This window comes from Sander lucioperca, chromosome 3 (assembly GCF_008315115.2).
Source record: "Sander lucioperca isolate FBNREF2018 chromosome 3, SLUC_FBN_1.2, whole genome shotgun sequence".
NCBI lineage: Eukaryota > Metazoa > Chordata > Actinopteri > Perciformes > Percidae > Sander > Sander lucioperca.
Window position 1 is genome coordinate 23,795,621 of NC_050175.1, and position 25,834 is coordinate 23,821,454.

General features: G+C 41.1%; 1 protein-coding gene across 5 annotated transcripts in view; it reads left to right on the top strand.

The window, feature by feature from the left end:
- The window catches only part of syt7b (synaptotagmin VIIb), a 111,436-nt gene that overhangs the window by 37,760 nt on the left and 47,842 nt on the right, over nucleotides 1-25,834 (top strand). For all 5 annotated transcript variants that reach the window (XM_031324172.2, XM_031324171.2, XM_035999546.1 and 2 more), the window contains exon 2: nucleotides 15,830-15,933. In XM_031324172.2, the coding sequence (XP_031180032.1) occupies nucleotides 15,830-15,933 (104 nt within the window). The remainder of the gene's footprint in view (nucleotides 1-15,829; nucleotides 15,934-25,834) is intronic.

Here is a 25,834-nt window from a genome sequence, read left to right on the forward strand (position 1 = left end):
ATAGAGAGAAGATGTTTGGTAGGGGGACATGTAAAATGACATGTGGATCCTCATCACAGAGGATATTTGTTCACACAACAACAAAAGTAGGCGCTTCCAGATAAAGTATGGGTGGCCTGAAGGCGGAGTAGAGCCATCCTGTTAGGCAAATTCTCTCCCCACCAGAGATTCAAACTTGGCTCTCAGCGTGCTGCTGCAGGGAAATGTATTCAGTTCTATCTGCCAGTCTCCTGGCACTCTCTCCTCGGCTGCAAATGGATTTGTATAGTAAACAATTTAAAAATTGAATTCCTGAGTTTCAGGGTCACCTTATATATTTGGCTATGTATTTTAGCATAGATCTGCTTTTAGGAAAGTACAGGTGGTGCACATACATTTTTTGACACTGATGGATATGCTAGACAATACCAGTGTTTGTTTATTACATTTGTTTGTCCATAATTTCTGTTTTGTTTGGATGGTTTTCTCTATGGCATCAGCTGCTGTTTCACTGTCAGGTGCTGGTGTTTTTATTCAAAAGCTTGCTAATTGCTTTCTACTCCACAAATCTAGAAATTTCCTCACTCATCTCATCAACCCCTTTGACATGAAGAAACCGCTACACAATGGATTGTGGGAAACTAGGGACTGTAAAGGATATGCTGGTTGCATCAAATAGCTGCATTTCCGCATTTGGAGAAGTCTTTGAAATAGGACAGGCCACGTCGGCTTGACATATTTTGTCCAGAAATGTGGACTTCAGAGGATCCAGCAACTGAACTGGGACACAGCAAGAGACTAATAAGAGTGTGAATTGGAGGCAAAAGAAAGAGAGGGAACAGGAGATGCTTTGACATTAATGTATGTTATTATTCTTATCCTGGCGTATTTGTTTCAGAGTCTGTCCAGTTTAAAGGAATTGTATGACAAAGACTCATTTGAGAAAAAAATCCAGACTCTTCTGGTCCAAACAACACTACGAGTCAGTGTCATAAAACTAACGTACAAACTGTGATTTCTCTACACAACAACTTATATAGGCCTACCTGGTGTAACGTAACAACAATTTAGGGTCATACCCACATAAGAGTAGATCTATTGGACGATTTTAACAACCAGGACAGCACCATATTTCAATTAATAGGGGCAATGCTTAGTGCTAAAATGCTTTATGAATTACTCCCACTCCCAAGAGTGTTATAAATAGGAATTGTTCTTAGGAGTTGTTCTTAAAGCCGTTATAATTCATATTTTTATACTCACAATGTATCAAATGACAAAGTAAATAATGTGACAATGTAAAAGAGGTCACTTTTAATGAACCTACAGAGAATTATCACCTGAATCTGCAGCTCCCCTCGGCTACAGAGTTTTATAGTGAGTTTCAGTTAATTGTTCAGCTGTCCGGCAGCAACTTTACTGTTTTGATTCACTCTCACTCCTCTCAGTTTAAGCTGCAGCAGGCAGCTGCTTTCAGCAAAGAAGCTCTAAAAACCCACTGCACATTACCTGCTCACCACTGAACGGCAGACATGCACACAGTTAGTGACTAGCTGGTGAACACAGTGGAGCATTTAGCAACTTAAGAATCAGATATTTCCTATGGGTGTAAATCACAAGTTTTATCACCATACGATATTATATTGGTTCTTTGGACAACAATGCTGATATCTTAAAGTATGTCAAGATACGATTTTGATTCGATACAATGCAGGAGCCTGCGATCAACATGAAACAATATGGCATATATTAACACATACATATAACACAGCTACATTTATATCAACTCAAAATAATAATAAATATAAAGTAGGAATCTAAAATAAAGGGGCATCTTACAGATGATACGTATCAATATTTTCACTTTGCATCGATAATATTGGATCGTGGATCTTTGAATCGATATATTGATCCAGATCGATGTATCGTTACACCCCTAATACTTCCCCTCAGGAGTTGGTGGAAAAAACAGAGCTAAAAGAGAGCTAATATTGGACTTACAGGACTGTAACTAGCTCCGTAACTGCTGAATGTGTAAATAAGAAACTGCTAACAAGTTCGCCATATCAACTTAAAAGGTAAATGTTGTAACTTGTTTCTGCTGCCCCTAAGTAGCCAAAAAAAAATGAATGCAGTTTAAATCAGCCAGTTAGTTAGCAGCTGTTCTTGAAACAGCTCCAAGCCTTAAGCAAGAAGACTTGTCTGTAAATCAACTGCAGCTCCAAAAGCAACTGTAAAAACAAAACTTTGTGTAAGATTCTTCAGATGCGTCTGTGAAAAGGGCTCATGGGTCTGCTTTTCTTTTCATCACAAACGATAAGCTCAAGCTCAGGATAGCCAAGTAGGTTTTAACATGCAAGCTTACAAGTCTGCATTTTCAGGGTTGGAGGAGCTGGAGGCAGTGTCTCTCTCAGGCAATAGTGCAACGGAGAATTATACTTACACAAACCGCAACTGCAGCAGAGCCAGAATGAACAGTACAGATTCATGAACCGCTGAAACAGGAGCATGATTTTGTGGAAATGATGTGTGAAAATGCAGAAACGTACCATTCCACTCATTAATTAGAAAATAGGGGTGTAAATAGGTTTACATGGTTTTCAAAAAGGTGATAAAAAATGATGTGAAAAAATGCAACACCAGGCTTTTAACATATGCTATTTGTTGGAGTCACACTGCAGAAAGAATTAATTTTGCACTGAAAGAGGATGCATTCAGGATTATTTTTATGGGCTTAGGTTGCATTTTATATCTAACAACTGTGGAGATAATGTTATTAAGTTATAATATTATTATAAATTAGCTATTATTCACACCTTATAAATCCACAAAGTCAATCTTATTTATTGTAAATGCAGCTGATTCCAGCTCTACATTTGCATATCACAGTGAGACGCTTGGTTATATAATTTATTTATTTTTGCTTTAGGTGCTGTTCATGTTCAAAATACTGACTGTGCTACATGTATACATACCCAAAATAAAAAAGTTTTGAGTTCACATTCACATTTGTACCATGATATATTTTTTTAAATATTTCCTCCCATAATTAATTGTAATAAATATGCTCATGGCAAATGTTTGATGAATGTAAACGTAACGGTTACACACAATTTATATTCTCTGATATGTAACGCTTTTTGCTGTATAGCATGCTGGTTATAGTGATTCAAACTGTGTTGTGTGACAACAGTACTTTTAGAGAAACTGTATAAATATCATTAAAAGTATATTCATGGGTCATGATTTGGTGCGTTAGTGAGTATTTACAGCAGTGTATGTGGGATCAACTCAAAATTAACAGCAGCTGTGTTTTTGTAATAGCATTGTAATTAAGGAATGTGTCACCCAGCGCAACAGTGTTTCTTACTGATGTATTTTTAATAGTTTTTTGGACAACAATGGAGGTCTGCCGCACAGAGTAGTGGGATACGGTATATCAAGATTTGGCTACACAGACAATACTTGTTAGTGGGATCAATCTCTTTTCATGGAATTTGTTGACCATTAGAAAAATATAGATTATCACCAGAGTTAAACTGCATTGTAGTACATGATTAGATCACAGCATGAGAAATTGCAATATAATAATAATATCTTGAATGGTGTTGTGTGACACTTAATCAATAAGTAAATAATAATGAAACTCTGATAATGGAGTTTGATTGTAAAGCTTACTTGTTATCCTCCCCACGATAATACTGTATCTGTTTTTACTCTGTGTTTTAGGCAGACGTTTCTACTCGTCGTTCACCACTTTATGAGAGTTATTAACCTCTCCCCAAGAACCTATCTTTCTCTCCTCCTCTTCAGCATCTCTGTGTGAGTCATAGTGACTCTTCAGCAGTGTCCATTCACCCATAGCCTGCCTTGTTGCACACAGCGAACCTCTGGATCCTCATTATTATGGACAGATCACAGTTCATACACAAAAAACACTTTGATGGCTCTGCCTGCAGACTGTTAAGATGTTTACCTTGAATAAACACACCTGCCAGTCAAGAGTATTAGGTTATGAGCCTGTCATGGGTCTGTGGTGTTGTGGCCCTCTGAGACAGCAAACAACAGCCTGTTTGCTGCACTTCACATGTGCTGAAACAAAACACATGACGCTCTGTGTTTAGTCACTGTAGCGATCAACAGGAAAACGTATGAGTGTTTGTTTTGCCAAAGGTTTCCCTCTTTGCTTGATCCCAGCAGTAGTCACACATCTCTCTTGATAGACTCACATGTTTATTGGAAAGAAAAAAATACTGTGTAAACTGGAAAGTCACCAATGTGGTGGATGCCCATCCCCTGTGGGGCTTGGCTTGGTTATAAAGCAGGCACAGAGCGAATGCTTTTGACGTTTCAGTTGAATGAGTAGCAGGGTTACCGATTCACAGTGATGGTTTGGCAGGAGTGTAATGAAGTCAGCTGGCATGCGTTAGGGAATGATCCGAAAAGGGGATGTATGGTTTCCTGAGAGAGCGGGGAAACAAATAGCAGGTGTGATGGAAAATTGGACTTACAGCGAATGCAAGTGGGATCTGTCTCATTCACAAACATGCGAAAAATAGCTCAGTGCAATCCTGTTTTTCAACTGGAACTACAGTGTATGGCACCCTTGAGCCATGTCACACAGTGATGAACTGTGCTTCCACTGCACATTTACAGTTAAAGATTTTACAGTCAGCCTACATTGTTGTCACTTTCATACCTCTGATGCCTTTTAGTTTTGGTCCGTTTGTGTTCAAGCTTACTTAGTAGCATCCTTCAAATTAAACAACAGATTATGTTATTTGTCCATGTCCTCTATAACGACACAGAAAAGTTTTCTATTCTGCCCAAACTATCACCAGTCAATGTTGAAAAATACATCTCTTTTATGATGTGACAATGCTATGGTTAAGGTTTGGTTAGGCTTACACACAAAAACGTTGTGGTAAGGTTTAGGAAAAGCTCATGGTTTGGATTAAAATTACTACTTTGTTATGGGTAGGGACCTTAGTTGTCACAGGGGCAATAATTAACACTTGGTTCGGGTTACTGACACCAATATGCCCATGTGTAAATTGAAACAGGTTTTGCTTGCTGTAATCATTCCTCCTGTTCATAGGCCCACATCCTAAAGCATTTCAACTGTAAGTGATGTGGGACAAAATTCACAGTCCTTGTTTTGTCAAAAATTGTATGCAAAAGTTTATCAGAAGTTAATATGAGATTTTAGCAGTCTGAAACAAATTGGGTATCTTCTTACAGTTACAGACTTTTTACCACAACATTCCCTCTTTTCATTACTATCCTTCCACTGCAGCTCAACAGGGAAACAAAATGAGGGAACTATAGTATAGTGTATATAGATATAATAGATCATATAAACTTGTGATAATTCTTTTAGGCATTTTAAAGCCTTTATTATCAGAGGACAGCTGAAGACATGGAAGGGAAGAGAGAGGTGGGAATGACATGCAGCAAAGGGCTGCAGGTCGGAGTCAAACCCGTGGCGGCTGCATCAATAGTTAACCTCTATGTATGGGCATCTGCTCTACCAGGTGAGCTACCCAGGCGCCCAGCTCCATGTAAACTTTTGAACACATTTTTGCACAAAATGAGGGACTGCCAAAATACTGGCAGAGTTGTGACACAGGCACAACACACCTCTGTTTTAACACCTTTCCACTTTCTGATGTGTCAGAGAAATCTGCACTTACGTGTTGACATGCATGTGTGTTACCATGGTTACCCAATTATGTTGCATAAAAATAGAGGCTACACTGCTGAGACAGATATAGTTTAGTTCATAAAATTATGCTGAAAATCATATATCTACTATCACAAATGCCTGTGGTTGGTCCACTTCACACCACAAACAAACTGCACCAGAGTTTGCCTGGTACTTGAGCCAGACCCACTTTTTAAAGTGGTCTCTGTCCGATTGAATGAACACTTTCACATCAGCTTAAATAAACCAGGCAAACAAACCACAGTTTGTTTAAACCATACCCACCAGGTTAGGTGTACAATTGCAATTGTTGTGGTTTTGGAGCAAATCAGATAACAGTGAGGATCCTCTCTGACATTAACAGGAGGAAAGAAGCAAAACCTTTTGTTATGCTGGAATAACTGGGCCAGGTTTTGGTTTATGAGCCCAAAACATAAAAAATTATGAGGCTACGTGGGCAAAGAGGTGATGGCTACTTATTGTAATTTTGGAGGAACCTCTAACATGTAATAAATGTCAGTGAGCTGCTGTTCTTGTGGTGCAGAAACACTGTTAGCAATGTGCCTGAACCACAGTTGCTTGGCCACAGTATAGTCATTATCTTGACCAGCAGCAACTTAGTTTTAAGGTTGCTATGTATTTGGTCTGTGAGCTAACGAATAAAGTTACAGTTTCAATCAAAGTACACACTGAAAATTACCAATTTTTCCCTTTATTAGTAGTAGTGACAGTGGATAGACATGAAAGGGGGAGAGAGATGGGGGATGACATGCAGCAAAGGACCACAGGTGGGAGTCGAACCCGCGCCGCTGCAGGACTCAGCTAACATGGGGCGAACACTCTTACTGGGTGAGCTAGAGGCCACCCTACCAAAACTTGTTAATATCTAGATTAACCAGCATATCATATACATGAGTAAGTTATCCTGACTTAAGCATTTATTTTGATTATCCAATTTTTCTGTAACACTGCTATATAAAAATAGCATGCCTCAGGCTGTACCTTGGGGTAAAGCAGTGGAAAGAAGGAGATCGCCCCCAGGCAACCAGCGTTTTTGGACAAAATTTAGAGTAAGAGTTGCTCAGAACAAAACGTCCTGAGGGAGTCCAGGGATGTATAAGTGGAACCAAAGAATAGATCTGTGGGAAGAAATGGAGCCAAATAAAAGGCACAAATAAATGCTTACTGATTAGTCAACCATGTAGGCTACTTGTGACAGCAAGGTTCAGCAAAGCTGAACTCCAGCCAACGAGGCAGTCAGGTGGTTACATGTGAGACAAACACACACCTGTTGGGATTTTTTAAGATTGAGCAGGCTGTCTTTACCTGCCAAACTTCTCACAGCTTCTTCCCTCTTCTTCACTCCTGTCATTGATAGCCTACTTCACGAGGAGTAAATAATGTAATCTTCAGAGTTAATGAACTATAACCAGAGGTGTTTCAATCCATGCAACGAACAGTCCAAAAAACAGAGACACTTGAAGCATTGATACAGAGTTAAACAGAGACAAGTTTTTCTGTCTTATTCCCCTTTGGTTTTCTGTATAATTGGATGCCCATGTTCCTCCCACTGGTCGCCACTCTGCTGGCAATGCATCTGTTGTGCCAGTCAAGGGTCACCTCCCGTGGTTGCGGCCCTCTATATGTTGTTCTGACCTATGGCAAGAGATGCTCCTCCGGAGGTCTCCGGTGACTAATAGTGCTTATTCTCCGTGTCGTGCCAGTCGCTAACACCAGGGGATGAGCGAACAGAGCATAAACAGATAAGCACAGCAGGTGGAAGAGAGGAGACGCAGAGAGAGTAAGGGCCACATTTCATAGAGAGAGAGATACTGGTGCCCACATGAGAAGAGAGCATCTACTGAATTAGGAAGGAGAGAGTGGGAAGTGTTTGAGAGAGAAGGTGAGTCTGCTAGAGCCTGCAGAGTTGGGCAATAGGCTAATTCTTTGTAAGGTACTCACTACGAACAACCTCATTTTACATTGCACCAAGCCATTTGATTCAATGTTAATTGTTAACAGTGTTAATTGTCATTTGTTAACGGTGCTCTCAAAGCCATTTCTATTTCGTGATAAATGTTCAAAGGAGCAACACCCTCTAGTGGCCTTACTGGAAAAGCCTAAACAGAAAGAAGTTAGCCACACAGGTGTTTTCTGCAAGTAATTAGGCCAGGTGGAAGTTGTTAAAAGTAATGGTTTTCAACTATTAATTGAACATAGAAACTGTAATGTGGAATTGAGTTATAAGTGATTTACTTTGTTACTTTGGAAAGGGTGTATAAGTCCTTCATTTTAAGTTGCATTTTATTTTGAGTCGTACTTTGTATAGGTTTTCTAATTCATCATTAGTCCTTCATAGCCAATATCATCACCAAGAACTGCAATTTCAAGACTGTTCAACAGTCCATAACTCAACAAACAAGAGTGTAATGAATATAAAGTCTACATCAGTCCCACCTGCTGGCAGCAGAAAAAAAGTGTGGTTTTGGTGGTAGCTAGCTACTGAGTAATTTATAAATTAATATAATTCTGGATTAATGCATGATGTAAAACATCCTCGGTTAATACTGTTGTTTATCATTGTTCTACAATTTAAGGTCAGTGTCTGATATAGCCTAGTTATAATTTTGCTTGGCTCGAGAGGCCCCTATCACGATCACAGTGCCTGGGAAAGCAGCAATGCGCATGCCCCAAAGACGATTGTCTGTTGCCCTACTGAAATTTGATTGGCTGTTTGCCTGTTGTCGTCATTTGCTCGTAATTGCCATACATTGGATCGTAACGAGCTAGATTATCTTCTACTTTTATCAAAATTTGAGATTAAACACCTCGGTACCCACTAGCTGCGAATATTGTTATAAACCAAACCTGTATTATAAAATAATAAGTGGTTCTCCAGGAAAAAATGGCTAATGTATAACGTTAGCGCATACTGCTAGCGTTAGCTTGTCAGAGAAGACGCTTTTTTTTTTTTTAAAAGATTCAGAGGAGATGGAACCTGGTCAAAAACAGGCTTTCGGAATTAAGTATCTTTCTGGGAGGATTATCAATCATGAAAGCAGCAGGACAACATGGCAAAATTGGTTTTGCTCGGCAGAGCTATAATAGCTACCCAACCTGATAAACTGTGCAGTTGAGCAGTATAACAGGTATGTGCTCAGTCGGAATATAACCTGTGTTGAACTGTGAAAAGTGAAATATAGCGCATTATGTCACATTGTGTAATGTTCTGGTTTTGCTGTCCGAAGGAAACCACTATCTTTTGTCCACCTAAATCCGCCACTGATAACACAGAGTAATGGTAACGTTATTTATGTATGCGTTTGACAAAGGTTGCGACTGAGAGTAGCTGTAAAAGCAGTTAAACACCGGGCCAATAATCGGCCGTTGGACAGTCTGGCGAGGTCAGTGACTCGAGTCTGTTCGGTGTGTTCTGTTCCGTCGTCCATTGGAGGAGCTGTCGGCCTTCATTTTAGCCGACCTGACATGCTCAGTCGGAGACAGGACAGTCGGGACTCACCCGGAAATGGCAAGCGGGATGATCGTGACTAAGCCTCTCAAAATCTGACGAAAATCTTTTAAACTGACCTTTGTCGATCTGAAATTAAGACAGATTCAGCAACTGCATGGCCTATTTCTCGCTTAAAATGTTTTCATGAACTATTTTAGTACAATATGAGATCGTAATCTGAATGAGTCGCCAGTAATGGCCGTTCGAAAAATCGAAAATCCGGAAACAGCAGCCAGAACCATGTGACGCGTTCATCCAATCAGTTTTCATTTTTTGGGCGACAATACAGATTAGCGCCGCCTGCTGTTATGGAGACGTATTACGTCTCGTCGCTTTGGTGTGTTCTGAGGCACTTGTTTGACCAACTTGGGGAGACTGATCAGTCCAACTGCCTTTTCTGCCAACGGTCGGCTGTCTGATTGGTGTGTAACTGCCTTAACGCCAACGTTAAACAAGATGGTCCCAGCTGAGTTCACAGGCCAATTCTTACAATATTATCGAACTGGAGTAAAGTCAACAATACATAAATGTGTTCACGTTATTAATGTGACATGATGTACAATATTATTCTACAAGAAATTCTGAGAAGTTAGCTTGTGCTCAGGATAGCCTATCGTAGTTCAGTGTTGAGAAGGAAAAATTTCCATTACCAGTCTCCCTTTTCTTAACAAGAAAATTGCATGAAACCTGACTATGTGCGTTCCGTGTTATCAATCCGGTGTTGGAAATTGCTGCAAAATTTTGACAAAATAGGTGTGGGACTGGGGGTGAGGAGGGGGGGCTGCATGTGGGGACAGAGGGAGACAACAGTACAAGCAGTTTTATGAAAGCTATTTTTCTCATGAGCAGTTCTAATCAATTGTGTTATAAATTATATAATTACCACGAATAAAAATAATGGCGTGCCATGTGTTGGCAGAGACTGCAAGTAGGAAGATGGCAGACAAGAATAACAATTAATAAGAGAATATTGAGAATGGCACTACACTTCTGCCTGTAATTAAATAAATAAAAGGTCTGTGCATTACGTTTAGTGGTTATTGAGTAAATGATCTCAGACTATGTATACAGTTACTCCACAATACACAACTTAGAGAGAACAATAGAGTTTGAGTGATAGGAGCAGAAGTACTGGAAGAGTCTTTTGTTAAGACTTGGAGCCATGGGAGGTACCCTGTATGATTCCAAACAAGACACAGTAGGTTATGAATCTGGAGGTAATCCACATTTAGTTAACCTCCCCCAACCTAATGTTACACGATTAGCCTACATCAACAGAGCATGTACTCTTTAAGAAAGGGTTTTAACATGCCATGATTGTTTTTTATTTGTAATAAGTTTCACCACGGAGCTCAATACACTACTGCAACATATGGATTACCATGGAAAGAGTAGGCTAATGGAATGCACATTTTAAGCTTTTCTCAAATCCGAGTTAGCTAGGTTTTTGAAACTGCATATTAAAGATTATTTTAGATTAGAATCAAAATGTATTCTTGACCTAAGAAAGAGTAGTTTGACCGAACAATCACAACTCAAGTTCCTCATAGCATTATTTTGACCTTTGAACTGTATCACATCAGAAGATGGAGTTCGCTCCATGATGCTAACTTTTAAACCAACATGGATGAGTCTTAAATGTGCTACTGATAATATCATAGCAGCTACCGAGTTTGCATGTCAACAGATCAGCTCCATGACAACTGAGCAAACCCCATCCACTGATGAAGACTGTATGATTTGGTTGAACGTTTTGGAGTCAAGTGGACCTTGATTTGAGTTATTGTGTGAAATGATTCTTTGTGTGTATCTGCTGTAAGGGACTATATTGAACACAATACATAATGAGAATAATGTGTAAAATCAGATGCAATCTCTGGAAAAAAAGTAAAATTTACTCAAATTGTAATTCCTGAACAGAGCTCGAAGCCAAGTCATCCTAAAAGGCCCAAATCAAAAGCCACAGCAGATAGACTGAAGCAACATTGATAAGGCTACTAGCTGACATTACCTAATGTCAGCAATCAGCTGCTTAATTTATCTAGATTACATCATATTTAGCTCTAAATCAGCTGGGCTAGCCAAGGAGCAGCTTCATTCAGTCAGATGGGAAATGTCCATCATGTCCCGTCCTGTGGTCTCCCTGCAGTCTGTTGCGGCCACTACAGCTCCAAAGAGAGGTATTCTTCCCTGGTGGCCGAACCACTTCAGCTGGCTCTCCTCAAAGTAGAGGAGCAGTTGCTCGACACAGGGGTCCTTTTGGTTCACTGAGCTCCTCGCCCTGTCATGAATTGTTAACGTTAATGTGTTCATTTGCTGTTTCCTCTGATGCGGACCTCTGCCATCCATCTGAATTTGTTAATTTTTAAGCATATTTTAAAATTACAAGTTCACTGCAAATACGGTGATGGCTTTTAGATGATCAACTTCATCAGTAAGACACATGGAAACCCCAGTAATAGCAGTTTTTCTAATGACCTTTAAAGTGCTTTAGAAGCTCAGATTGTTGGTCAACAATGATTAGTACATTTTAATGAGGCCAGTTACTGCAACAGATGCTCAATAGGTCATTTTATGAGTGAGGTCACAGTGGGTAGTGGATTTTGGAGGATATGAGCTTACTCCTTGGCAAACATATTGGAAAATATATTGTTCTCAAGTGAGGGTAAAAGAGATCACACAGATTGCTAAAAGGGCACAGCAGCTGAGATAATATGAGTGTTCATAGTACTCATCATACTAAAGTGAGAGCTGAACCACAAAACAGTGTGCAGCCCTCATTGTTTATCATAAGACAAAAGATGAGACTCTAAATGAGGTTTCTCTGTATGTAGGTATGGGGGTGTTACTGTTGAATATTATTTGCAAATCTGTGTGTACAGTTGTGAAACTGTATCTCAATCCGTGCGTGTGCGATTTGTGAATGTGTAGGTATCTGCAAATGTGTATTCAGACTAAGATTATCCCATATGTTGGGTTGTTGGCCTCTCTATGTAAAAAGAAACATGCCCTGAAAACATACATGGAATCATCTCAACATGTCAAGATTCACTGAAGACGTTTCAGGGTAATATAGATTGAGGAACCTTTCTTGACATTGTTGCAGTTGACTTGATATTTGTTTTATATATTTAAAATAAAAACCTGAATGATGAAAGAGGATAACAAACTTGCTCCTGAGCTCCATTTGAACCAGCTCAGCTGAGTTTGTCCACCAGGTGTACAAATCTTACTTTAGCCGCAGGTGGAGGGCCAGTGGGGATGGACGCTGGCCATGGTGCTGAACTACAGAAAATAAACTGCCTCAACTGACAAACACGGTGCTGCAGCTGATTGTCAAAAGCAAATTTGCCATTTTTAGAACATTTAGAATGTGGTTGATTTGGTAACACCTGTGGTCACTAGTGGTTTTCATAATGCAGGTCCTACAGTTCTTTTTGAAATGACGTGTATTGGCCATTCGGGGCAGCAAACACGCCTCGAGTAGCTAATCTATCAGATATGCAACAATAGAGTAACAACTTTGTGTGTTTGTTTAAAGTGCACAAAAACAAACCGTGCACTGAGAGGACACCTGTTAAGTGCATGCATGCACAGGCTTTTGTCTTGTGGATCTCATCAAGTATGTGCATGCATTGTAAGTGCAGTCCCTTAAACTTGGGCACACCATTTAAAAGGTGGATTCCACCAGCAGCAAGAAGGAAAACTAATAGGCTATATAGAGAAGCACAAAATGCAAGTACAAAAATAAAAGAAAAAAATGGATTTTCTTGCATGTATATCATTATCAATCATGATTTGCCTTGTTAAACTTTAGTATTACATAATATATGTTATACTATGTATTGGCTTTTCTAATTCACTTTTCTAGTGGGTTAGTGCCTGAAGTCATGAAGTCCTCATGCTGATAACACCCCACCAAGTGAAAAACTGTCAGACTTGTGTGTCCACACGGAGGTCTGGCAGTTCTAAAAGGTCTGAAAGGAAAGTCATTCCTCTCTCCAACTGCTTAGGGTTGTTTTTGTCTCCTATTTTTTTTAAATCTTGTATACAGGTGACTGTAATCATACGTATAGTAACTATAATCAACATATTGTCAAATTAGCTGATGACAGTGTTATTATGGCTCTTCCCAGTAGGTCAGATCAATTACATGGACCGATAATGCAAGAATTTGTGGACTGGTGTTTATTTAAATGTATCCAAAACTATAGAAATAACAATTTCACCAAAACACATAGGCAGTCTTCCAACAGTCATTGATAGCACAAGTGTTGAAATCATCCAGACCTACAAATACTTGGGAACCGTGTTTGATGACAGATTGAGATTTAGTGAAAATACAGATGTCATAAGAGATGAATGTACCGGGTTTTCCAATTCTGCCAGTTGTAGCAGCGTGTTGCTCTGTTGCTAGTCTGTCTGGTCTGTCTGTATGTCTGGTGAGAACAGCATGTGCTCTGTCTTCCTGTGCCCTCTCTTTCCTGTCATCTATATCCCTTTATATACAAGCCTATGCATCTAATCACTGCAACCAAGTGTGCAAAAAAATAATACTGCAAAATATATCTAACAAAGATAATATCATATGCCGACAATAAGCATAAGTGGCTTCTAAAATTGTATTTTTGGTTTGTTTTTTATGTTTAAATGAATTGTCTGTGTATTTCTGTTTGCACGCTCATTTGCATTATATTGCCTCTTAAGGGACGAATAAAGTATTTTGAATTGAATTGTGTTTCCTCCAGCTGGAGAGTATTTCAGCTTCTTTAGCTGTTTCAACAGAGATGGCTTTCTGTTTTTCTCTTTGTGTTGCTCTAAATTGGCAAGGAAACACCGGTAAGATTGTGACCACTTATCTGTTTAAGCATTGAAACGCTTTTGAAAGCAATGTTACCACAACCCACCCTCTGCTGCCCGACTGAAAGGCTCAGAGCAAGAACAAATTAAACCCCGTGATCTAAATTGTCACCATATTCTGCCATGTCTAATATTTCACCATTTAAAATCAGATACCTTATCAAACAGTAGATTTTAATTTGGGTGAGGCTGGCTTAAAAAAAGCTGACACTTTATTAAGTGGATGAATTCAAACCGCTAAATGCAAGGCTACAAAGCTCTGAATAAATGTAAGCTGGATGAGCCTCTGGGAGACATGCAAGGATAGATTCTATGTAAGGTTGTATCATCCAGCCTAGCTGTTAATTTATTTTTGTGAACAACAGGAAATCACTTTCTAAACCCATCTCCTAATGATATGTAATCAATGGCATGTGCCTCAAGCAGTGCATTTCAAACTTTTCTTTAAGTAACCGTGTTTTCAGATTTTAATTTGTATTTTTTCTTTTTTTGTATTTTGCAAGACAACAAAATAGCAGTCAGCACTGATTTTTCGGCTGAAGTATTGTTGAACATAAGTTGACAATAAGGAGACATAAAAGTGAGTGGTGTGAGACATATGGGGAATAACTTGCAACAAACCAGGGAGTCTCTCAGTTAAAGTGTTTTAATCTAACACAATAATGTTAGATAATAATAGGTATTCTAGAAATGTTTGTGTCAGGAGGAGCCAGCATCTAATGTGAATAAATACCACAATTTGTAACTTAAGTATAGCTGTTGAATAGCTAAATAGCTTTTTGACATGTTTATTGATGTTTTGTGTTACTGAAGACATGTAGGAAAAGCAATGTTACCAGAGAATAACAGTATACAGAACTGTGTTTAAAAGGTTCATAATACCCCTGAAGGAGACGCAGAGGGGAAGTTAATAAAATGTGAAGGAAGAATGTGGATAACTATGATTAAATTGACTTAGCTAATCCACTTGCTCTGTTTGTTGGTTTGAAAAAAAAGGCACAAATGTTGAACATGGTCAGGCAGGGATGAAAAGTGAAATGGGGGGATAAAGAAGGAGAGGAATGAGCAGTCAGATGAATTTTTCAGGTAGAGACTCAGGAAAAACAATCTCCTGTATTGTTGAGAAAAAGGATGTAGCACAGTTGTGAGCTCATTGTTTGTTTTCAGACATTGTTTTGCCAGCGTGCCATTGCATTTTGAGTTACTATTACTTGGTAGACAAGGTGGCAGACAACTGAATGAACGGTATCATTGAGAGGCAGTAATTGAAAGACATGGAGATGAGGAATAGAAGGCTGTGGAAGAGGTTTTCATTTGTCAAGATGCGAACAAAGTTGCTGAAGGATTTATGAGATAGTAGAGAGAAAACGGAAGCTGGTAATTGCACGGCTTCTGGCCCCATGATATTATCTCTTCCTGACATGCCCACATCCATTGATACAGTACATGCAGAGGAACATGAGCATGAAGCAGTTTCAGTGCCTTTCTGTCATTTTCCTTTAACTACCAATGCATTTCTTAGTGTGTCTTACTGATGACAGATGCAATATGACAAGGATGAATAAGGAAAAGGAAAGAAGGCACATTACAAGGCATTTCTCCTGATTATGCTTATATGTTCCCCTAAAATGGGGCATTTTGCCACACTTCAACTCTGACAGACTTTGTTTCAACAGTAAACTCAGACTTAAAACCTCATGAACCGCAACAGGGCAAGTGTTATATTAATTGCACTAATACCCTCCTCTCTATGTGTCTTTGTCTCTCTCCCTCAGGCTCAGTGTCTCTCAGTGTGTTCCTGGTGTCTGTTGCATCTGTAGTATGTGCCGTTTGGCTGGTAGCTCTATGTGGCGTCTGCACCTGGTGTCAACGTAAACTGGTAAGTTATAGTGCTTATTATTTACATTACAATATTGACATTTATTTAAAATGTTTAGAGAAAGTTTTTTCAACTGAGCTGAGGCCCTCTTTGAACCACAACACTTTTGGGAATTTTTTGTGACTAGGTTTTGATTGTGTTTTGGGTAGGCATATGTAATATCTCCAGATGTACAAAAAAAAGCCTCTTGGAGGTATAACCTAAACCCAACAGGAAGTCAGCCATTTTGAATTGAATGTGCTTTTTTACCATTTCAAGGTGCTGTACTTAAAGGAACTCCTCCTTGAGATTTACCCAATCAACTTCAATTTTGTATGTGCAATCTTAACCTTACCTAACCTTAACAATATAAAAGTTATTAAAAGCTTTAGTTTTCGTCGAAAGGCATGGCCGTGGCGTGGAGGCCTTATTCCGTGTTTCGCCATGAAACAGGAAGTTGTTGTAACTCCAATGTACATTGTCCAATCTGCCGGACATTTCTCATGCTCGATAAGAGTCCAGGCCAGAGGATAACTACATGCCAATATGGACTCATAGTCATAGGGCCACCTGCTGGCAACAGGAAGTCAGCCTTGTATTTTTAAGGCGCTGTACTTCAACAAACTCATCCTACAGATCTAACCTGATTGACTTCAAATGTTTTCTGTGCAATCTAAAGACCTTAAAGATGAAAAAAAGGTAATCAAAGCTTTTTCTTCGAACGACGCTGGTGTGGCATGGTGGCCATTTTGAGCATTTTTTCATGAACCATGAATTTGTTGTAACTCAAAGGTACATTGTCCAATCTGCCCGAAATTTTCACTGCTAGATAAGAGTCCAAGCCAGAGGACATGTACTTGCCAATATTGACTCATAGTCATAGCGCCACCTGCTGGCAACAGGAAGTCAGCCAACATTATCCGATTTACGTGAAATTTACGTGTGCTCTACACTTATCTCGTCCCGCCCCCTATACTTTAGCCACGCCCCTGTCATAACTAATGAACCATATGAAGTAGACTCTTGTAGGAGGCATTATTGCACTCAGCAGAGTGCTTTTTTTGTTTGGTGCTGATTTGCCCCGCCCCCTATGCTTAAGCCACACCCCTTTCATTACTCACTATAATCTTGGACTTGATACCAAAATAGTAACAATTAGTTGATTAATCAATAAGTTGATCTGTTTTAATAATCGATTCATCATTTAAGTAATGCCAAACACTCCCTGGTCTAAGATTTTCAAATGAAAAAATATGTTTAGAAAAAAAAGAAAATCCAAGGCACTCTTCTTCAAAATTATTTTAAAAGCCTTTATTTTACTGGCTATTTCATAATAGAAAATTGAAAAGACATAGGGAGAAGCAACCCACGTGTAGCGGCACAGACAGCCTTCTTCAGGATGTGTGAAAGATATGTTGCTTTAAATTGTTATCTTAAGGTTTTAGACTGTTGATCAGAAAAAAACAACACATTTAAATGGGCTTCAGAAAATTGTGATAGGCATTTTTACAATTTTCTGAAAAGGCCATATAATTATCCGAAAGATAAATAGAATAATAAAGAAATGAACATTCAGATAAATCCATCCATCCATCTTCTTCCGCTTATCCGGTAACGGGTCGCGGGGGTAGCAGCTCCAGCAGGGGACCCCAAACTTCCCTTTCCCGAGCCACATTAACCAGCTCCGACTGGGGGATCCCGAGGCGTTCCCAGGCCAGGTTGGAGATATAATCCCTCCACCTAGTCCTGGGTCTTCCCCGAGGCCTCCTCCCAGCTGGACGTGCCTGGAACACCTCCCTAGGGAGGCGCCCAGGGGGCATCCTTACCAGATGCCTGAACCACCTCAACTGGCTCCTTTCGACGCGAAGGAGCAGCGGCTCTACTCTGAGCTCCTCACGGATGACTGAGCTTCTCACCCTATCTCTAAGGGAGACGCCAGCCACCCTCCTGAGGAAACCCATTTTGGCCGCTTGTACCCTGGATCTCGTTCTTTCGGTCATGACCCAGCCTTCATGACCATAGGTGAGGGTAGGAACGAAAACTGACCGGTAGATTGAGAGCTTTGCCTTCTGGCTCAGCTCTCTTTTCGTCACAACGGTGCGATAAATTGAGTGTAATACCGCACCCGCTGCGCCGATTCTCCGACCAATCTCCCGCTCCATTGTCCCCTCACTCGCGAACAATACCCCAAGGTACTTGAACTCCTTCACTTGGGGTAAAGACTCATTCCCTACCTGGAGAAGGCACTCCATCGGTTTCCTGCTGAGAACCATGGCCTCAGATTTAGAGGTGCTGATCCTCATCCCAGCCGCTTCACACTCGGCTGCGAACCGATCCAGTGAGTGCTGAAGGTCACAGGCCGACGATGCCATCAGGACCACATCATCTGCAAAAAGCAGCGATGAGATCCCCAGCTCACCAAACTGCAACCCCTCTCCACCCCGACTACGCCTCGATATCCTGTCCATAAATACTACAAACAGGATTGGTGATAAAGCGCAGCCCTGGCGGAGGCCAACTCTCACCTGAAACGAGTCCGACTTACTGCCGAGAACCCGGACACAGCTCTCGCTTTGGTCGTACAGAGATTGGATGGCCCTGAGAAGGGACCCCCTCACCCCATACTCCCGCAGCACCTCCCACAGTATCTCCCGGGGGACCGGTCATACGCCTTCTCCAGATCCACAAAGCACATGTAGACTGGTTGGGCATACTCCCAGGCTCCCTCCAGGATCCTTGCGAGAGTAAAGATCTGGTCCGTTGTTCCACGACCGGGACGGAATCCGCATTGTTCCTCTTCAACCTGAGGTTCGACTATCGACCGAACCCTCCTTTCCAGCACCTTGGAGTAGACTTTACCAGGGAGGCTGAGAAGTGTGATACCCCTGTAATTGGCACACACCCTCTGGTCCCCCTTTTTGAAAAGGGGAACCACCACCCGGTCTGCCACTCCTTAGGCACCGTCCCCGACTTCCACGCAATGTTGAAGAGGCGTGTCAACCAAGACAACCCCTCCACACCCAGAGCTTTAAGCATTTCTGGACGGATCTCATCAATCCCTGGGGCTTTGCCACTGTGGAGTTGTTTAACTACCTCGGCAACTTCCACCAGGGAAATTGACGACAATCCCCCATCATCCTTTCAGCTCTGCCTCTACCATAGAGGGCGTATTAGTCGGATTTAGGAGTTCCTCAAAGTGCTCCTTCCACCGCCCTATTACCTCCTCAGTTGAGGTCAACAGCGTCCCATCCTTACTGTACACAGCTTGGATGGTTCCCCGCTTCCCCCTCCTGAGGTGGTGAACGGTTTTCCAGAAGCACCTTGGTGCCGACCGAAAGTCCTTCTCCATGTCTTCTCCGAACTTTTCCCACACCCGCTGCTTTGCCTCTTTCACAGCAGAGGCTGCAGCCCTTCGCGCCCTTCGGTACCTTGCAACTGCCTCCGGAGTCCTCTGGGATAACATATCCCGGAAAGACTCCTTCAGTCGGACGGCTTCCCTGACCACCGGTGTCCACCACGGTGTTTGTGGGTTACCGCCCCTTGAGGCACCTAAGACCCTAAGACCACAGCTCCCCGCCGCAGCTTCAGCAATGGAAACTTTGAACATTGTCCACTCGGGTTCAATGCCCCCAACCTCCACAGGGATGCACGAAAAGCTCCGCCGGAGGTGTGAGTTGAAAGTCTGTCGGACAGGGGCCTCCTCCAGACGTTCCCAATTTACCCGCACTACCCGTTTGGGCTTACCAGGTCTGTCCAGAGTCTTCCCACACCCTCTGACCCAACTCACAACCAGATGGTGATCAGTTGACAGCTCTGCCCCGCTCTTCACCCGAGTGTCCAAAACATACGGCCTCAGATCAGATGAAACAATTATAAAATCGATCATTGACCTTTGGCCTAGGATGCTCTGGTACCAAGTACACTTATGAGCATCCCTATGTTCGAACATGGTGTTCGTTATAGACAATCCATGACTAGCACAGAAGTCCAACAACAAACAACCACTCTGGTTTAGATCAGGGAGGCCGTTCCTCCCAATCACGCCTCTCCATGTGTCTCCATCATTTCCCACGTGCGCGTTGAAGTCCCCCAGCAGAACTATGGAGTCCCCCACTGGAGCCCCATACAGGACTCCATTCAAGGTCTCCAAGAAGGCCGAATACTCCGAGCTCTTGTTTGGTGCATACGCACAAACAACAGTCAGAGTTTTCCCCCCCACAACCCGCAGGCGTAGGGAGGCGACCCTCTCGTCCACCGGGGTAAACTCCAACGTAGCGGCGCTCAGCCGGGGACTTGTGAGTATCCCCACACCCGCCCGGCGCCTCACACCCTGGGCAACTCCGGAGAAGAAAAGAGTCCAACCCCTATCCAGGAGTATGGTTCCAGAACCGAGACTGTGCGTAGAGGTAAGCCCCACCAGATCCAACTGGTAGCGCTCCACCAGGTTCCGGCTCCTTCCCCCACAGAGAGGTGACGTTCCACGTCCCCAGAGCCAGCATCTGCTGCCTGGGTCTGGTCCGTCGAGGCCCCTGACCTTCACTGCCACCCATGTGGCATTATTCAGATAAATTGATAGTAAAAATAATTCCATCCTATTCCAAAACGCTACTTTTTGTGATTCCTTTTTGTGATTTAAACTTCTTCTACAAAACGTCATTTTCATTCAACAAAATAATCTAATCTCTAAACTTCATATAAACAACTTTGCCCAAATAAAATATTGTCTAAAATTAGAAAAACTGTGATTGAAATCAGTATCTGTTTCATCAAAGAATAATTAAACATTCGCTGTTAGCTTTTGGTACTTTAAAAGTTTTGATGCTCAGTGCCACAGGCAGTCTGCAGTTGGTACCAAAACAGTATTGAGGTTCAATACCGAGCTCTATGACTGAGGGCAAATGGCTCTAATGAAAACATTTTGTAAAGTCTGCCATGTTCCCGAACAATCCTATGCCATTGAAGATGTACTGCAGTTGTGTGGACAGTCAGGTTTTTCTGACTGTGACCTTGAATTGAATGTAGTGATTTCCTGCTATGTGTTATTGTTGAATAGTTTTTTGCTTTCTGTTCTCCGTGGCATGGGAGCCAGAGAGAGGCTGTATGTTTGGCCATGACAGCAAACATGATCAGAAACCTTAGTGCTCTCTGTGAACATGGCTTTGTGCGCCCTGAGCTTTGTGCATCATGGCTGCTTGCCTTCAGCCTCCAGCGCCTTGCTAATGATTCATATGCTAATGAGCATCACTCTGAGCTATTGGCTGCTGCTGGAGCAACTGTAATTCCTCCTATACATTTTGATCCGTTGGCATTTTCTACTCTCTCTGTCTGTCCTGCTTTCCTCCCCTCCCCTCCCCCCCCAGAGATAACTGGGCTATTCAGAAGAAAAAAGTGCTAAGCTAAATTTCCATAATTCTGTAGTGTAAAAATTATGATTGCCTACTAGACTTATAAAGTATGTTAAGTGTTCCTTAAATCTTGCTATCATTGCTTTGGAGTAACAAAACCCACTGAACCTGACAAACCCATTTCTTATCTTTGTTTACTCTCAGGTTATCTATGTCTCTGTCTTTGTTTTTTGTGTCACCCTCCTTCTTTCATACCGAATAGTCTGGTTTGTATTCGTCCTTTTGTCACTTTATCTCCATGTCCTTGTCAGAATGTCACTGATTTCTTTTACTAGGATTGTCCTGGCCTTCTCTTGTCTCCGCTGCCACTGTAGGTTCCCCTTCATAGTCCTTGTCTCTTTCTTACATATTATCTTTTGTTTGTTATGCTTCCGCACAGGCGACAGCCGTGGCCATTGGTATTATGTTTTTGGGTTGGCCGTCCATTGGTCTGTCCCATTCCTGTGAACGTGATATCTCAGGAACGCCTGGAGGGATTTTTTTTTGTTAATTTGGCACAAACGTCCGCTTTGATTCAAGGATGAGGATTAGAATTTGCTGGTCGAATGTTAAGGTCACTGTGACCTCACATAACAAATTTATGGACATAACTCAAGAATGTATACCCTATTGATAACATTTGATTGATAACGCTATTGCTTATAACATTTTACTTAAATGTCTAATAGGATAAAATGATCTCTTTTGTTAAATGCAAAGATAGCAGATTTATGTATTTATGACACATTCCCATCCTACATCCTCTTGCACATCCTGTCCTCCGTGGTGATTTCGTCTTGGCTTACTTACAGTATAAGCATTTAACCAAAACCACAATCTTTCGCTAACCTTAACCAAAATGATTTTGTTGCCTAAATGTTTCTACTGAACAGAATCAACGCAGACATTTACATTTCGTACAAAAAGTAATTTGGAAAACAAATTTGTAGTATATAAACATCATTTCTAGGAGACATGGTTGATAAATTCAGGTTTTGTGTGTTTGTTCACCTATCCATCTGAGACATCAATATGAATGGTACATTTCTGGCCATAAAAGGAAAAAGATTCATATGAAAGCATTTGCTCCAGGAGAAATGAAGCTGTCTGGAACTGGTCGCATGCCATTGGTTGTTTTATGGGAGTGGAAGTGGGAGGAGGAGGTAAGGGAGAGGCAGAGGCAGAAACAGCCAGCATACAGGCAGGCAGGTAGGAAGAGAGGGTGATGCTGGTCGGTGTTCAACATCCAGGTGTGTGACAAACCTGATGACAGCAGGACTTTGTAAAATACTCCAGAGGGAAGCCGGACCACACTGCTCTAAATTGGGAATCCCCCTCAGACCCTCTCACCTCTCTTCTCCAGTACATCTAATGTGGTATCTACTGGAGTCTGTTTCAAACCTCCTCTATCCTGTCCTTGTGTTTCTCACTTGCCCCTCTACTCTGTACTCCTGTTTCTCCCTGTCCCCTCGATCTTCCCTTCTGTTTCTCACATCCACCCACACTCTCTCAACATTGAACCTTCTCCACCCTCTCCTGCCTCCTCAAGATTTTATGATTCTGTTTAATGATAGATGAGCGCTGCACTTGATAGCAAATTCTTGACTGCTAGAAATCTATCCTTCTGAGTCCCTGAATCTAATATTATTTTGTCCTATGTGTATGCACTGTCCATTATGTGTGTGAGTAGTGGTTGAATGTAGGTACAGATCAGGTCAGGCCCCAACGCTTGGCTCGCTATTGAAAATGTTTGTGTTTGAGCTGGACACATGCAATGCGACAAGATAAATAATAGAGTGTATTGTGTATGCATTAGTGAGAGATACAGTAGAATACATAAAGAGGCCACCTGTCTGCAGGTTACTGAAAGCTGTGTTCAGATACACATTTAGCTCTCTGCTGTGTCTGAAAGCATTCAGGCTGCTTAAAATCCTTTGAGTACAAGTACAGCATTCATTGTCGAGTTTACAATTGAGCAACAAATCCTTTATTAAAAAGTCTGATAAGAAAGTCAGACACGTAAAAAATAAACATCAGCAATAAACAGTTGTTTTTCCTTTTTTTTAAGAATGTGATATTTTTAAAGTAAAATGACATTGCAGGTACACTTATTCATATAAGGTGTCATAATATCATGACTGGGTTTATACTTTATTATGAGCATATTCTGAATGCAGCTACAGGCACTCCTCTGACTCTTCTTACTATCATAAATAATTGAAGGAACACAAATCCATTCAGCAAATCATGATGTCAGACTGTCCTCTTTTCAAGACTTTAGGTTGTCTCCCACATGGCTGCATAGGTTAGCACTGTCCTTTACAACATCAGGGTCATGGTTTGAACCCACTGACTGCTCAGCTCGAGCTATTAGATTAGTATATTTTCCCTGTATGTGCATTCGTTTCTCCAGTTTCTTCCAGCAGTTCTAAGACATGCAGGTCAGGTGAACTGAAAACTAAAAATAGCCTGTAGGTGTGAATATTAAAAAGTTATAGCATGTGACGTGAAACAGATGTACTGTAGAAGATGGGACTGCACACTTGGGAAGTGAATCTCTAGACACCTCACGATTCAATTCAATAGGCTACGATGCGATTATAAAACAATTATCGATGCATCTTGATGCAACAAAATGTTTGATTTCTATACATGATTTATTTATATATTGTTTTTTACTGTGTGACTACTTGCTACCTTTAAAACAAGCGTAATGATCCATAATTCAAATTACAGATGTATTTACTTCCATTATATTTTATTAATACAATACTTGTATTGGAAATGGATGAGATGTGTCAACTGGAAGGTTACATTTGCCAACATATATCCCAGGATTGCAAAGAACCAACAAGAAAAGAAACAAAAGTGTGCTTGACAACTTGCATACAGTACTTTTATAGAAGCCAAAAGGCTTCCATGCCCTAGCTTTTAAGCCAGGGGTTGCCGGTCGGATTGTATCCATCTGCAGTTGTTCACGCTCAGCCATCCTCACCAAAACTCAAGTATCTTAGCTTAGAACGTAAACACGACGCACATGTTTATGTCCATTACGTTTCACCATCAAATTGGTTCAGCTGTAAGAAACGTATAGCCAGTGGTGGAATGTAACGAAGTGCAAATACTTCGTTACTGTACTTAAGTTCATTTTTCACTTATCTGTACTTAAGTAGAATCAATACTGCATACTTTTGACTTTTACTTCGTTATATTTTGCAGCAATTATCTATACTTTCTACTCCACTACATTTCTACAACGTTCCTTTACATTTTCGTTACATTTTCTGATCAGTTTTTCCCCCTGCCAAAACGTCTTCCTGACCGTCACACGTTTGCAGTCCGCAGGGAAGCCTTCAGCAGCGGCACCCGCAGCAGTCCGTCCAGCTCCCGGTACTACCGCTGCTCCCGTTACTGCTGCTGCTCCCGATACTCTGCTTCCGGTACCGCTGCTGGGTCATATGTGAAGCATCCGTTCACATATGGTTAATATACAACCCGTATATTTATCTTAAAAACACTCCCGGTCCTCCTCAGCTGTGAAGCCACGTACTTGTTGTCCAAGCCCGTGTGTTCTTGCGAAATAAATGTGTGCAGCATTCACTGTCCCGTGGGAAATAATGCAAAGTCGAGCTTCATGCAGATCACCATGATAGATAACCAGAATTGTAAGTCAGAATGTAAACTGGGCCACAGATGGTAAGCACAATTACATTAACCTAAAACTACCTAAATTAAAATGCCACAGCCCATACTGTACTTTTTTAAATTATTAGAATATAGACATTAAGAGAATAAATCGTTATGCAAGTACTTTTACTTTTAATACTTAAAGTACATTTAAAATCAGGTACTTTTTACTTTTACTTAAGTAGGGTTGTCATTGTGGTACTTTTACTTTTACTAAAGTAAATATGTCTCTGGTTATTTGTACTTTTACTTAAGTACTGAGATTCAGTACTTCCTCCACCACTGCGTATAGCTCGGTCTTACAAATTTGAAAGTGACTTAAAAGAAGATTGTTAGATTCCCTGATTTTCAATGGCAGGTCATTCCACAACTGAGCCCGAACAGAAACGTCCTAGTCCCCTTTGGTTTTAGGGTTTGACCGAGAAGTGGCAAGGAATTAATTTTTTTGAACAGAACAGACAGCAGAATAGAAACCATGTATTAAACTACAAATAAAAGACAAATTTCCTTCTTATTCTTCTTATAGTCACATTTAATTTTTTACAAATAACATTTAATGGTGGATTGCACCACTTATTTAGCATCATTATGCCTTCTACTGTTCTCTTCTTTTGAGCTGTTTGCAAGGGGTTATTTGTAGCCAACGCCGCAGTCCGTTGCTGAAAAATCTCAGTTTTGAGGCAGAGGGAAGGAGTTAGATCGACACTTCAAAGAGTGAAGTTATTAATTAGTATACCATTATTGATGGTTCTTGTGACTTCAAAAGCACCAGGGTTGAGAGTGTAGGAGGGAAACAGGACACACCTTCATCACTAAACAGCTCCATCACAAACAATAATGGTTTATATTCT